The sequence below is a fragment of the Ostrea edulis genome, chromosome 10 (genome assembly GCF_947568905.1).
Source record: "Ostrea edulis chromosome 10, xbOstEdul1.1, whole genome shotgun sequence".
NCBI lineage: Eukaryota > Metazoa > Mollusca > Bivalvia > Ostreida > Ostreidae > Ostrea > Ostrea edulis.
The window spans coordinates 24,091,178-24,107,182 of NC_079173.1; the positions used below are offsets into that span (position 1 = coordinate 24,091,178).

At 35.0% G+C, this 16,005-nt stretch overlaps 2 protein-coding genes across 6 annotated transcripts in view; one reads left to right on the forward strand and one right to left on the reverse strand.

Annotated features, from left to right (window-relative positions):
- Positions 1–6,578, forward strand: part of LOC125665591 (calcitonin gene-related peptide type 1 receptor-like) — an 86,609-nt gene extending 80,031 nt beyond the window's left edge. For all 4 annotated transcript variants that reach the window (XM_048898303.2, XM_056152326.1, XM_048898302.2 and 1 more), the window contains 3 exons: positions 50–170; positions 547–588; positions 2,512–6,578. In XM_048898303.2, the coding sequence (XP_048754260.1) occupies positions 50–170; positions 547–588; positions 2,512–2,706 (358 nt within the window). In that variant the 3' untranslated portion in view covers positions 2,707–6,578. The remainder of the gene's footprint in view (positions 1–49; positions 171–546; positions 589–2,511) is intronic.
- The window catches only part of LOC125665590 (serine/threonine-protein kinase OSR1-like), a 26,309-nt gene continuing 15,456 nt past the window's right edge, over positions 5,153–16,005 (reverse strand). The window contains exons 8-16 of one of the 2 annotated variants that reach the window (XR_008799459.1): positions 14,758–14,925; positions 13,219–13,239; positions 12,600–12,776; positions 10,393–10,442; positions 10,167–10,219; positions 9,802–9,870; positions 9,631–9,692; positions 6,632–8,795; positions 5,153–6,590 (exon numbers count right to left, since the gene is read on the reverse strand). Coding sequence is in view for 1 of the 2 variants with exons in the window: in XM_048898300.2 (XP_048754257.1) it covers positions 8,697–8,795; positions 9,631–9,692; positions 9,802–9,870; positions 10,167–10,219; positions 10,393–10,442; positions 12,600–12,776; positions 13,219–13,239; positions 14,758–14,925 (699 nt within the window). In the remaining variant the exon portion in view is untranslated. Of the gene's footprint in view, positions 8,796–9,630; positions 9,693–9,801; positions 9,871–10,166; positions 10,220–10,392; positions 10,443–12,599; positions 12,777–13,218; positions 13,240–14,757; positions 14,926–16,005 lie in introns of both variants that reach the window. The other variant, XM_048898300.2, reaches the window with a different exon arrangement.

Genomic DNA, 16,005 nt, shown 5'->3' on the forward strand with positions numbered 1-16,005 from the left:
CGTTATTTTGATTCGCTGCCTGTCTAACAGAACTCCTTTCTAATCTTAGAAAAACAGGTCGAGCCATTCTCATCCTGGTTCCGCTGCTGGGGTTGCACTATATACTGATGCCGTTAAACAACGACTCCTTTACCTACAAAATCACAGTCGCCATCTTGACATCGTATCAGGTATTCAGCATCTGCTTGCAAAGCGATGAAACTGTCTAAGTATTCACTTAAATGGGAATTGCATGCTGGAGAAATGAGAAGTGGAATGAGCTATAATTGTTTCTACGGTTGTACATGTACACTTCAAACCAAACGCTACCATTTTACTTTTTTTTTAAATCAACTTGGTCACTTTGATTTTCTTTTACTTGAAAAATTCAAATGCATTCTAGGCGTATGTTTTATTTTTGAAAATTCTAATCCACTTCTGATTTATTTTGAAAATTCACTCTCCTGATTCCGTTTTAATTTGAGAATTTAAATTCTCTCTCTCTCTCTCTCTCTCTCTCTCTCTCTCTCTCTCTCTCTCTCTCTCTGATTTTTGTTCTATTTTCAGGGTGCTGCTGTCGCTGTGTTGTTTTGTTTTCTGAACGGACAGGTAAATAATTTACATACTACAGGTGTTAGAATTATTGTGTCCTACAGGTCTGTTGTGTATACAAATTTTAGACAATGTTAGTAACTGTTATAAACCGTGGATTGTGTTGTACACGTATAGGTATATCACTGAACAGGGGATTTAGTATTTAGCTGTCTATACATGATATGTAGGTACATGACGGTTAGGAGAATTTAGTAGTGTATACATGTAGGTACATGAAGGTTGGGAGAATTTAGTAGTATATACCGGTAAGTACATCACTGCTACATATGGTGTTTATATCTCTCAACTGATTCAATACGCAAGAGCTTGTTCTGCGTATGATCAGTTTTTAAGTCAGGCAGGCTACTGACAAACAAGTTAATGTTACAGGGGTTTCAACAGTCTCGTTTAAGGTAGCTCACTACACTACAGCTTATACCCTTTATGACACTACGCCACAAGATGGCGATTTAAATGTTCTGTGGAATTATTTGCATCATCAATTTGTTTGTCTACATCGTAGCTCAGTGATTAAAGCATTGAACTGGTGAACCGCAGATCTCGAATTCAAATCTGCCTGAGTCTTTTGTTCATATGTGTTGAAATATTTTTTTTGAAAATCATGTTTATCTCCAAACTTGTGTATTTTTAGCCTTTTGGCATATAAACTTATTGTATATCATCATATCTTTTATGATTAAATTAATTCGTACTGATTTGAGAAATTATTTCAGGGTGTAGTGAGCCACCTTAAAGTCTATGGTCGTTATAACGATCTAATATGCCAATGCAATCTGTCATTGGGTCAAATGCTGTCTGACGTGTTTCATACCAATTGTTAGACCGTTTTTTACACACTGATTTTGTTTATGGAGTACTCCGTGTACCTGATCAAGATACTGGGCTCACGGCGGGTGTGACCGGTCTACAGGGGCGCTGACTCCTCTTGGGCACCTGATCCCACCTCTGGTATAGCAAATGGTTCGTGTTTGCCCAACTTTATATTATGTATTCCTTATAGGAGTTATGAGATTGATCGCTGTTCGTTATATTCACCTTTTTATTAAGTAGGATTTAGTAATATATAGATACTTGTATTGTTAAACTGAATATACTGTCATTATCTCCTACTTGAAAAAGAAAATAATACATGTATGGTTAAAGTTTTTAAAATCAATTTTACATGTAAATGTAAATGGTGAAAGAAAACTTTGATCTTAACATTGACAGACTTACATGAAAGGTGAAGATAACGAACCGTGATCAATCTCATAACTCCTATAAGAAATACAAAATAGAGAGTTTGGCAATAAATGTAATACATGTATAAATTATCATCCCAATTTCCTTCAAACTCTTATGAAGAGTCTATATGATGAGTAAGTGATATTTTTATAGACAAATGCGAAATAGGATTTGATCAATCGAATATTGGTAAAATGTGAGAGAAGTCGTAGAGAATATTAAATCAAAAGAATATATGCATGTACCAGCTAATGGGAGTTGTTCTTTTTTGGTATTCCTAGAACAAGTTGTATTAATAATAAGTACATTGAAAACAATGATTGTTATCTTTTTTTGTTTTTGACCGATAACCTTCACCAAGTGTTCATATTAAAAAATTTCAATGATCAAGATTTAGATGGAAACTTCGTAGTGAACAGAATGCAATAAGTATAATCTTCGTTAAAAATAAAAACCAGTGGCGGATTTAGATGGTGGTTACAACAACCCACCCTCCTCCTTTCTGGTTGAACATCTGTAACATAAAAGGTCTATTTTTTGCTATTTTGGGAAGGCTCGTCAATTCCCCACCCCGTTTGGGTGAAAAAGGTACAATGATCACAACCCCTTCCCCTTTGAAAATTGTCTGGCAAACAGAAACTGGAGATGAATGAGTAGAGACTCTGATATTTTGTACCTTTGGAATGTTTGCAGGTCTCACAGCTAATCAGAAGAAAGCTGGGATTGAGTAACCGGTGTGCTGGTTCACCCCGCTCTACGGAGAGAACTTTCTTTAGATCAAGTATTCAGCGGAGTAGTCTCTCCAGAAAGGAGGAATTTGCTCTAACTGACAATGCGGGACCTAATTGCGAGTTCCTACCCCACTCTCCAGACAAAAGTGATAACTGAACCCAGTGTAAAAAGAATGTGGTTATACATTGTAATTTGACAGCACATAAACTGAAACTCATTCGAATTATTTGTTTATATATATATGTGGTTGTGTGCTCACGTGAGAAGCTTCTCGATTTACTGTGGTTTATAGACAGTTACCACATGAGAAGCTCCTCGATGAATCGGATTTACTGTGGTTCATAGACAGTTACCACGTGAGAAGCTCCTCGATAAATCGGATTTACTGTGATTCATAGACAGTGTACATGTACCACGTGAGAAGCTCCTCGATAAATCGGATTTACTGTGGTTCATAGACAGTGTACCACGTGAGAATCTCCTGGATAAATCGGATTTAAAGTGGTTCATAAACAGTTACCACGTGAGACGCTCCTCGATAAATCGGATTTAATGTGGTTTATAGACAGTTACTACAGTTTACATGTGCGTGGTAACTTGTGTATCTGAAAGTGTTATCAATTTCGCAATAGTTACTTTTTACCAATGTTTTATCGCTAATAATCCCATGCTGTTTGAATGTATTTATTTTCCGATATAAAGATATTGACACTTCGACTTGACATAAAGATCTGTATATACACATGTATTACAAAATTTAAATATAAGGAATAGTTTAATTGTTTGTGATATATAGCGTTATATAGACAATGGGACAATGTCTGCATAATTGCAAGATAATTCTTCAGAGAAATTCCTTCAAAATGGAAAAAAAAAAATATGCCAGTATGTGACATCTTTCTTGCGACATGCAACTTCAAAATAAGTCAATGTACAATAACTCATTTATGTCAACGTGCAAGACATATATTATTTATTCGGCTGATCTGTGACTTTTTTAAGTTGACATGCAATTTATTTATTTTGAAACGTAAGTTAATGTCAACATGCAATTTCTAACTTGAATACATGTTCCATTAAGAAATCACATCTTAGTTAAACATAAGTTACAGATAAAGGATCGGGCTAAAATAGGCTATGCCTGCTGTCCGATCAAATTCACTTATCTGTGAAGAAAATTAAATAAGTTGTATATCGACACAAATAAGGTGAATGTCAACATAAACAAGTTGCCTGAATACATGAATATTTGCGTGCCGACATAGTAACTGGCGTGTCATCTTCGCAAGCCAAACGTTTTCGGTCCGCTTAATTCGCTCCAAGAAGCGGACCGAAAACGTTTGGCTTTCGAAGATGCTGGCGTGTTCATACGAGTCGTGTCAACATCATTAAGATTCACGTACATGTAAATACATTAAGATTTCTCAATCTTCCTGTTTTTATGAAGTTTGCAACACAAGATATATATGGTTTTTTCCTTCTTCTTTTTTTTTCCTTTCTTCCCCCCCCCCCCCCCCCCCAATGTAAATAATAAATATGTTTTAAGTAACCGTTTCAAGAGTGTTATTTTATTCCATTATTTATTCAGATTTCTGCTCCATTTGTGCTTTTGATAATGTCAGACATTCAAATATGACAGAAGGAAGATAGGAAACAATGACGGATATACAGCTACACGTGTAGCACAAAATGGTGCGCATACTCCACAAGGTATACACTCGTGAAACAAATAATAATGATACGGGAACAAATTACTTCTTGCTAGACACGTATGTAAATGGAGTGCAGGTCAAGTGGCGGCATCTAACGAGAAGGTCATCCTTATCGATACCCATGCCCAGTTTTAAAACGCGCCTAGATGGCCGAGTGGTTTGGCGCGTTGGACGTTTTGGGTTCCACAGGTCGAAAGTTTAAACTCGGGCTGGGATAAAAGTGGGTATATCTACACGTATATATATAGTGAATTTATCCCAGCTTTACACGCGCATTTTTTTCACGAAATTTTGATAAACCAAAACCTAATTTGATAGTGTTGGAGTAAATCTAAATCGTCAGGAAATCCTTGACCTTTGAGAAGTACCTCTAGAGATGTGACAGGTTATAACTATATGGTATTGGATCGGAGATCTAAATGAACGCGTATCCTATCCTCAGTATGATACCGTGATATAGTTGTTTAACTTGTTAGTTGTATTTTGTCATTCTGGAACGATTCAATTCTGGCATAATCAAAAAAGTGTCTTAAGTTCACAAGTTTAATTAATTATTCTTTGTTACTTTTTGCGACTTTTACCCTGATTATACTAATACATGGAAATGTACTATTAAATACACAACAGAAAACTAAGGGGCTATGAAGACCATACTATGACACTATCATGATGATTATCGTACTGAGAGGCAGCCTGCGATACTTAGGCCCAGGCACCTCCGTTAATTTAAACTTCTGTCAGGTCCACGATTCGACACCCATCCCACCTCTGGTGTGTCCAGGGGTCAGTGTTTGCCCCATTCTTAATTCTGTATTCTTTGTTGGACTTATGAAATTGATCACTGTTCGTTATCTTCCAATTTCGTTTACAATAAATATGAATACAACACATTCTATCCCGTTTTGTTTATTGCCAGTAATAATAAAGAATTAATTAAAATATCAAAAATAAAGACGGGTGATATTAACATACATGTAAGATTGTCTTCACTAGTACCTCCACTGGGTGAAATTTATTTCTAAATGTCCATTTTAGTTCATTTTCCTTTTGCTAAAAAAAAAAAAAAAAAAGGAAAGGGAAAAAAAACCCACCATATTTTCAAATGTAATAATTCGTATTTTGAACAGGAAAAAAGCATTAGAACTTCTTAGATTCTAAATTCTACTGGGCTTCTCGGATCAAAAATGCCCGTCATGTATCAGGACAATACATAAACTTAAGATTTTGAGACTGAACCATCTTTAGTCCATCATAACATATAACAATGTAATATCATTAACTCACTCCAGTTGTACTCAATCACTGTTCCGGCATACATGTACAAAGAATGTCAATCTCTTCCACCCCTCCTCAGCCATATTCTCCAACAATAACACTAAGAACACTTGATACAAACAAACAAAACTCGATGCATGGGTTGATATATATGTATTACTTTGTATATTCTGACTGCAATTTGTACAAATATCAAATTCCTAAACTTTAAGGAATTGGTGTAAATTTCCTGTGATGTTCAAAAGTTGTGACATGCATCTTTTTCCCTTACCCACTGTATATTTGATAATTGAGAAATGGAAGGCAAAACTAAGGTTCCATTTGGTGAAATGTATTTATTTGACTTCTATGAACATAACTTCAGTGTCCAGTTTTATCATTTTTAATAAGTGTTTGTTTGTATTAAGTGTCGCTAAATAACTCAACATTTACGCTGGAAAAATGAAATAAATTAATATATTAACATTGCCTGAAAATTCAACAAACAGGAGCTTAGTTGCAGCTTTATCTAGATTATCCAAATAATATTCCATATTGCAATAGTACCAAACTATATCACATAAAATTACATTTTGGAAATAAACATGGGAAAAAGTGAGATGTATCTTGTTTGTGCAATACTTATTTCAAATTCATGAAAAAGGATTGCCAATGGACAATGACTTGGAAATCTGCAAGCGCTTCATCCAAATTACATTTTGCTTTGGCAAGAAAAAAAATAGCATTATACAGCAAGCCATTTTCTAATAAACAAAATAGAGGTATACTTTGGAATAACATTTGAGCAAATTCTTTTTCACATTAATCAAAAAAGATATATCCTTCCATATAACCACAAAACCTAATTAAAGCTATAACCAGTTTCTTTCACCTGGTACTAATGTACACTAAGCAGACAAGAATAATCGTCACTGCTTCTAGATGGGACACGCTACATATTAACCCACAGCCAGATACAGTACCCATCTACAGATTAACAACAACATCCCCCCATCCCCCCCCCCCCCCCAACCTGTACTAATCTACAGATTAACCCCCAGCCAGAACAGGTACCTATTCATTGATTAACCCCCAGCCAGAACAGGTACATGTACCTATTTATAGATTAACCCCCAGCCAGAACAGGTACCCATATACAGTTTAACATCCAGCCAAGATCAGTACCCATATTCAGATTATAACTCTGCTAGAGGCAAAGTAAATATTATGTACACTTATGGACTGGGTCCTCAGACACAGTCTATAACTGTTTTGTTATACACCTTCATAATTTTAGGTTGTTTTACTAGATGCACATGGTTTGTTGACCTTGACCTTTTAACAGGACAGTCTGATTGTGTACATCTACATGTATCACTGTATCCACTGGTTAAAAGAAAAGATGTGATTGTGAGACACTGATGCCCCTAGATTACAACAAAGTAAAACTATACGACATTGTATTTTTTTTTTTAATTTCCAAAACCTATATCAATGGTCAAGGTCACCAAATCTGGTACTGTTGCAAAGGTCGTCTCACAAGAAATATAAAAGGAGTACCTCTTACGATTTAAACGATATGATTTATATTCAAATTTCCTAAAAGTAGGTCAACAGCTCAATGATAAAGTCACCAGGTCAAAGATTTTGATGTCGACAGAAAAGTCTTGCCACAAGAAATACACATACCAAATATGAAAGCCCTACCTCTTATGGTGTAAAAGATATGACCAAGATTAAAGGTGTTTGCCATAAACAGATGGAGTTGATTGGTCAATAGAACACAAGTGTGAGAGTTGGTTAAACAGTTAAAATTGTTGGTTCGAAATCGTACTGGTTTTATTCTAGGAAAAAACTTCAGGTGTATAACAAAGTGCTTTGTCATATGATAAAACGATCCATTTGAAGGAACCAAGCTAGAATTTAAACTAGCAAATTTTAACTAATGCCAACCTAACTAGCAAGATCACTGATGCAAAAGTCCCATATGCAATCTACGCAAGAAGTAATCAACTGTTAAACAGCATTTCAGAAAAGTATCTGTAGCATTCAGAAGTTCTGAACTGTTCACAACACGACAAAAATAAAATATTTAAAATTTATGGAATCCTTTCAAACACCACCCGCATTCAGCATGAGTGTGACATGCACATTCTAAAGTAACGTGCGTGATATGTGCAATAAATTTGAGCTGCTAGAAGACACAAAATGACGGCTTGTTCCATAAAACAAAATTATGCAAGGAAATACATCCAGCAAAGACAAATAAATAATATGTAAAGCTGATCTCTTATAATATAGAGCTTACTGTTACAGAATAATCAACAAAGCATGCCTGCAGTCCATATTTTAATTTAACAGTACCTTTTTAATTAGTACTTATCAGGTTTGGTCAAACTACTAAATCAGCTATTCTGCACCTGCTGAAGGATGCTGTGCATCACTTTTAAAAAATAAAACACACCTTTTTCTATGCATATACCGGAAAATACCTGGTAATAAACAATGTTTTAAAACTTATATAGGAAAACATGGAAGCTACTTCAGTTATATTTGAGAAAGCCTGCAACTATATAACCAAAACCAACACAGCCACAATGTAGAAATACTAATTAGAACAAGAATTCAAATCTTAAAAAAACACAAAGTCTGCCTAAACACGACCCTTTAACCTCAGCACGTATTTTAGAAGATGAACACATGAATCTGCCTTTGTTGAGCAGCTGACTTAGTGCATTCTATCACTGACACCTACTCATCACAAATTGCACACCTCTCTAACCATAGACAATTCAAAATCTACCTTTTCATTAAACATGGTAGATATAAAAAAAAAAAAAGTGTATTTAAACTAATAAACAAGAAATGGAAAGTTTGACTTCACCCGAGACTTTCCCAGATGGATAGTCTGAAGCAGCGAGTCTTGAACACCTACAGAACACTATAAAAATTTTGGTGGGAGTCAAGTTTGTAATGAATGCCCTCGCTTAACAACTAAATACATATAATACAATGTGTTTCCTTCAATTTGTCCACGGTGTTAAAAAATCATCCAAGGATCGATATCCTCAAACAGCAGCCGTCCCCACGGGTTTAACCCGTTGAATATTTCTCAGTCTTGTCTTTGCTTGGCACTGCATAAGATTATAGAGTATCACAGAAGCTTCTGTCTGACCGGAATTACTGCAGAGGGGCCACGGTTCCGTCATTTATCGACAACTGTGCAAATCCAATCAACGTCTTGTCACATGGTGCTTCATTGGGACCACATCCCGAATTCTAGTCAAAGAAAACAAAATGTTGAAGTGTATGGTAAATACTTATCTTCGACAAATTCATTTTCTAACACTTTTACCAGTGAAGCTATTGTACTCATTCAGATTAAGCTATAATATGAAATATCATTACTCATCCATCATCAATACAAGTTCAAAAAGAGGCCATTGAGCCACATTGCTCACTTGATTTACTTGGCTCATATTTAAAGATTTTCCCCATATATTCGCATGTAAAATTTGATTCCCTATTGAGGTCCCACCCTTTGAAAGGAAGCCCTTCATTTGAACAAACTTGGACCCCCTTCACCCAAGGATGATTTGCATTAAGTTTGATTGAAATTGGTTTGGTGGTTCTAGAGAAGAAGATATTTAAGAATTTGTCAGTGTATTTTTACTATTTCTCTATTATCTCCCCTTGAAGAATGGCCTGGCCCTTCATTTGAACAAATTTGAATCCCCTTCACCCGAAGATGCTATGTACCAAGTTTGGTTGAAATTGGCAAAGTGGTTCTGGAGAAGATGAAAATGTGAAAATTTGCGACGACGTTGCCACCGACAGACAACGGACAAATTTTGATTAGAAAAGCTCACTTGAGCCTTTGGCTCAAAGAGTTAAAACCTGAAAGACTTTTTTTATGAATATTCAGCAAAATTGAATAATTAATGATATCGAATTAATCAAAACATAAAAGAAATATCTTATATGGCTGTAACGCGTAGAGAACACATACCGGTACATGCAAGTACAATGTTTGTAAGACACATAGAAAAATCCATTTATCTCTAGTTTCCGGTGGTGATTGGTTCTACTAATTAATCATGTGTTAATTACTTACTAAAGCAAATGTTACGTTCTTGAGGTCAGGATTGTCCTGGATTTTCTGTAAATTGGCAGCAACTACAAATCAGGGAATCAAAATGATTTTAATTAAATATCCTCCTGCGCACTCAGTAAATACAACACAAGTCTTTAGTATTTGAGATTTACAATGTCCATTAATTCTCACCAACAATCATGTCTTTTCCATCAACCAGGCCTGCTTCCACCATTTCCCGGGACACACTGTCTGCCGTGTCTGAGAGCACAAAAATCGAAAAACATCACAATCACCAAATAAAAGTGTAACTTTCTCTTTTTTCCTTCTGGTAAAAAGTGGAAGGGAGGGGGGCAAAAAAAATTCCAATTTATAAAGAAACAAAACATGATATTAGATATGTATCATAATCTCAGAATACAGTGTAACTTTCTCTTTTTTCTTCCAGTGAGAAGTGGAGGGGAGGGGGGCAAAATGATTTCCAATTCATAAATTCTTTCAAAATATTGCACTAATTTTTCATTGAAAACTACAAAATTTTCAAACATCATTCTTACCTTGACCAATAGTGAATTCAAATTTGATATCATTTAATTCTCTTTTTTCATTCCTGAAACAGTAAAGGAAATCACATATCAAATTTCATCCCAATACAATTTGAGAATTACATTATGGTGAAGTTTTATAAGAAAGTTTGCTATAATTCTTTTCCAATTTCTCAGTATACAATTCTAGTTTGGATTCTACATTCTACATAATAAATGAAAATAAGCTGCCTCTAACCTGAGCCGTAGCACTAGATTTAGTGGAACCGCCCCCTGCTGGCCTTCAGTCTGAGAAAGAGAGAGAGAATATAGGAAATAAAAACATGTTTATAGCGAAGTGCTTGGGACGAGAAATTTGTCATAAACCGAAGTTATTATATTCAAGGAGTTCATAATCTGTTTAAAGACTATAATGAATGAAAATCACTTCACTGTAAGCATGAATTCATTATATTAATAAAAACATGTTTGCATAACCATGTTCACTGTATGAGGGTTGTTCAAAAACTTTGTGGACACGTATAATGTTTTTCTAAATAATGACAGCAATAGCAGTAATGTATGATAAAATTTTACTATAGACATATATACATGTACTTTAAATGCATAAAAATTAGCACAATGCATATTCGTATACCAAAAGTTAGCAGCATATTTACTATGCATATGCAAGCCGCACAGTCCAGTCTGACGCTGAAGAAATTGATGTTTTTGTAATGTCGTGAGTCCCGATTTCCTTTATTGTTCAACATAGTCTTACTTGTCTGCATTTGTGATCATCTGATAAGAGTCGTGGCACCCACCTTGCACAGACACGACTCATATCCAAGTCTTCGGTGAGAATATCAAACGCCAAAGATTTGATAACTCAGTCCACATATGGATGCCACTTCCCTTAACGTAAGACGTCTGTCTGTCATGATGATGTCATGAACATGGGATTTTGTGCTATCTTTACATAGCAGAGGTCTTCCAGACCTCTCAGCGTCCTTTAAATCACAAATTCCTTCCAAAAAACATTTATGCCACTTATATACCAAATGAATGATCTTGACACTGTCCAATATTAGCTGAACACAGAATTTAATAACGGCATGCTGTTTCATGCACATTGCCAACGTCATTTTGGGGGGTGTTTTTGCAACATTTGCTTACAGTGTTTCCTTTCAAAATCCTTTAATTTGTGACATGATAACTGATACTAACAGCATATAAAAATGACGTAATCAATTTAATCTACGTCCCAATTAACTTTTTTAAGTTTCGACATAAGTTATAAAATCTGTAACCATTTACAACAATCTTTACCGAAGTTTGTACCATTTTTACCATCAGCCGTGTGCACCTTCTGGGGGGTCTTGAAGACAGTGATTTTTTCATTCAAGATTATCAAAATTATTGAAAACCACATTATTTGAATTAGAATTTTACAACAAACATTTTGGATACGGAATTATATATATCTTATTAACCCAATAAAAATTACAAAAACATAATTGTCCACAAACTTTTTGGACAAACCTCATATACTGTTAGATAGCAAAAATCATTATCATTACCACATAATAATACAAACTAAAAAATACTCCACCAGACACCATCAATCTCAAATTTTTTTGTATAAATTCATTTTCACAAAAATGGGGTTAACTTTATTTTAAAATCAATAGACCCTCAAAATAACAGAAATTTATCTATAATAAAAAAAACTACATTTTTTAGCACAGAGAGCACCAAGAAACAGATGTGGAGAAAACATTAATAACGACCCCACACAGGACTCATAAATAACCACATACCTGAATGACTTGAGACCCATTAATTACCTAGTCTCGTGCAACCAGACGCTCTGCTTTTTCCGTAAATATCCGAAGAGCAGAGAGTCTGGTAAAGACACGCAATAACGTTTGTAACGTCAGAACGAGGCTTACCAAAATTTTGGTATTTAATTTGATTGGTTGATTCAACACACCTTCAAAATAACGACTACCAAAGAAATTTGTAATAGATTGAATTTACCGTTTAAGCTTAAGGATTTACAACTACAGTGTTTATAAAAACTTGTGTAAAAGGAAAGGATTTATTTGCTGTTCTACCGACGGGAAATGGTAAAACCGTTTTACCAAAATTACTTTAGGAGGCAAAAGTGAAAGTACAATTTCCAGCTAACAAAGAGCGTAATTTTTTTTAATTGTACATGTAGTAATAATTTTCCCATTAGTATCACTAATGAAGGATCAACTAATTAGCATCAAATTTCGGAATTGACTGTTTATGTCAGAGAGAATCCACTGGAAACTAAATTAGCGCTCCCTAGCGGTATCGCATGTCTTTACCAGACTATCTGCTCGTCAGATATTTATGGAGACAGCTGAGTGTCTGGTTGAACGAGACTATTAATTACCACATACCTGAATGACTTGAGACCCATTAATTACCACATACCTGAATGCCCTGAGGTGCTGTCGCAGGCAAGGCTGGTTCCAGAGACTCATTGACTAACGTTGCAGTCGATTCAGAAGACACATTTTCAGTCGATGAACTCGGGGTGGCCTCCGGTTTCTCTGCAGTAGTGCTGCTTTTGGACGTTTGGTCATTTTCTGTAGTCGGAGTTTCCGTGTTCTACAAAATTATTACACTTTAACTAAAATCGTCATTTTCAAAATTTCAGCTTAAAATCTACACCTATCATCATTTTCATTTCAATTCATTCGTTTTATATACTGTAAAAGTAGTTATTTACGCTGGGGGTTAAGTACGCATTTTTCCACATCCAACATTACGCGAGGGGGGAAAATGTGCGGTACCTGAATAATATATATCATATCACAAATATTTATAACTATACGCATGGGGGAAATTTAGGTGCTTATTATGTGACCGTGTAATTAGTGTAAATTTCTCCCACGCGTAAATTACCACTTTTACAGTATCTCGTATACATTCTGAGGTGTCAGTGTTTTTTCTATCTTCATCTCAGACATTTAGCTGTTCATGGTAAATGATACTTTCTACAACATAGTTCTGAAATAGCGTTTCTTTAAAAATGAACGAAAGTTCATACCTCCTCGCCATCCCTAGATCCCTGAAAAAAAAAGAGTAAAATACACAAAATGCAATTATGATTGTCACTACAAATGCTTTTTGTGAGGCAAATCTTAAAGGGACTGGTTCACGTTTTTCAAAAGAAAGATTTTTCATTTTTTATGTTAAATATTAAAAATATAACTCATTTGATGTAGACAACTAAAATTTGGATCGTCTGAATGCAAGGATAAGAGCAATATTTTAGCTTTGATTTGGTGTTATGTAAACAAAGACTCGAGTCTGTTGATGTAAACAAACAAACAAACCAGTGAAACGTTAATTTTGTAATTTAAAGCATCTTCATTTTGTACTATCACAAATTCTAACATTTAAATGACACATTTTACCTAAAGTATACTTGAGATGTGATATGTATAATAAACTTGGATCAATATCCATTTATTTTGAAAACTTCGTAAACAATAACGCACCTCAATCATTGTTTTCAAAACGAATAATAAATTCCCTATAATGAGCTTCTGTCACAATGAATAACCTTAATTTTTTTGTGAAACCTTCTCAACATATTAGACTGCAGATTTTGATCATTTACCATGTTTACAGTGAAAAACAAAATTTGGGGGGAAATTGTAAATCAGTCCCTTTAAACAGTTTCATTCAAGTATGGAAAAAAAAAATGCACAATAAAAAATTACTTTTATAGTACTTCCAGTCTGATTAAAACCACCCCCTTCTCCTTACACTTGTCTTAAGGAGAAGGGTGTGTGGTTTTAATCCAACTAGTACTTCTGTCATCAAAGGTCATTGTACTTTAACTGATACCGAAAACAGCTTTGAATTCACACCTAGTAATTGTAAAGTTTTCTAAATAAATTTTACTTTCAGACAATCATACATTCACAGTTCTTATTTCCATGTCAAACAAGAGATCCTCAAGGTGGGGCATATCCCCTCGCAATGAATGTCGACATACCTTTTCTACAAAGGTCCTGTAGTGACCTTGTTTTGACCCCGAAATCAAGACTTCTCTTAATAACAAAGCTACATGTAAAAGAATCAAATCAGTCAAGTAACAGGCTTTTTCTATGAAGTCCTGTAGTGACCCTGACCTTTGACCTCTTTGACCCCAAAATGAATGTGGTTCTTCCTCTCTTGGTAACAAAGACACACGTGAAGTATCAAATATATTTAGCAAAAAATGTGGCCTGAAGAGTGTCTACAAGCAATACTAGAATTTTTACTTAAATCTTGGGGCTGAAATTGACTTACAACTTTTCAAAAAAATAATTGAAAAAATAATGTTTTATCAGGAATAAGCTTTTGTATTTTCAATGTATTTATTTCTAACATTTACCTACTATCTATTCTTAAGGAGAAGCAAGTTAAATCTAAGGAATAAATGTCTGAGTTTAATAATAAGGGAAGCAAAAAAATCATGCTGTTTGAACTGACTATTACAAAATTAGCCAATGCTGCCACTGTTTTGATACAACAAACAAAAAATAAATTTTTCCCTTAATCAAAGTGAGGCTAACTGTATCAGAAATAAACTGACCGAGGCCTCCTCCCCCTGCTCCTCGGGGACCAGTTCATCGTCCGACCATTCCCACTCCCCTTCCTCGTTCTTGTGGAGTTTTCCGCTGGACCCTGGAACTCGCTTCACCTTCTGGGGTTTCACGGAAACACCCTCAGACAGAAGGGACTTTATAAGGTACTGCTTGTCCTTTAAGAAAAAAAAAGAGTCAAAAGATCAGAAAAGTAATGAAACAAGAAGCTCATGGGCCACATCACTCACATGAGCACGAGACCTGGAGCAAACAAATGTCAGAGGTTGCTTGCATATCAATTTTAATTAACAATTACATAAATGTGTATATCAATATTGTAAAGATTTTAATGCACAATATACAACCAGTTTTAAACTTTAAAAACATACTGCACTTGCGCCCTGGCCACAGAAATGATGGCACAAACAACTCTGAAAGTACACTACAATCTAGGGTGACAACCTCCACCCTTGTACCGGGAGTTCTCAAGAAAGTGATTTTTAAAAGACCATTCCTATCTACATATACATGTACCCAATGTTACACTTTGAACCCCAATTGTGGACCAATCTGGCTCCAGAGGTCATAGCATGACATACATGACCTTACACTACATGAAAATGCTTGCAAAAATTACACAATTTTATCCTTGTACTTCTTGAAAAGATTTTCAAAGAGTTTCCCAACATACTTTGGACCCCTATTGATGCTCCACTTTGGGTCTGGGGGGATTTGGTATAAATGAACTTGAATAATCGGTAGATTAGCAAATATTTGTTAGAAGTTTTGGCTTTACTAGTTTCTTGCTTTTAGCACAGGAACCCATATAATAATAATTTTGTCTGTAATAATGATAGTAGGGGTCTATATCTTACCACCCTATAAACAAGAGGCCAACATGCCTTATCAATCACCTGAGTATTAAAAGTATCACTACTCCCAAGGGCTATGAAATCTAGAACAACATTCCTGTTCTGAACATCAAAGCTAAATTCTAATATTCAGCAGCAGTATAAAACAAGATGTGTTCTTAAAAACCTAAATGCCCTCGAAAGTGCTATACTGATGAAAGGCTTTACATATAAAAACATAATTAGGCCCCATCTTAGAGGCAAAACCCTTGGGTTGCGAAATTCACAATTTTGGTACATCCTTTCCAGCTTTTCCTAAATATGCATTTAGTTTCAAACTATCAGAAAACTTCCAAGAAATCTTTCAAATGATAATGACAATAATCATTGTTGTGAATTTGGCTC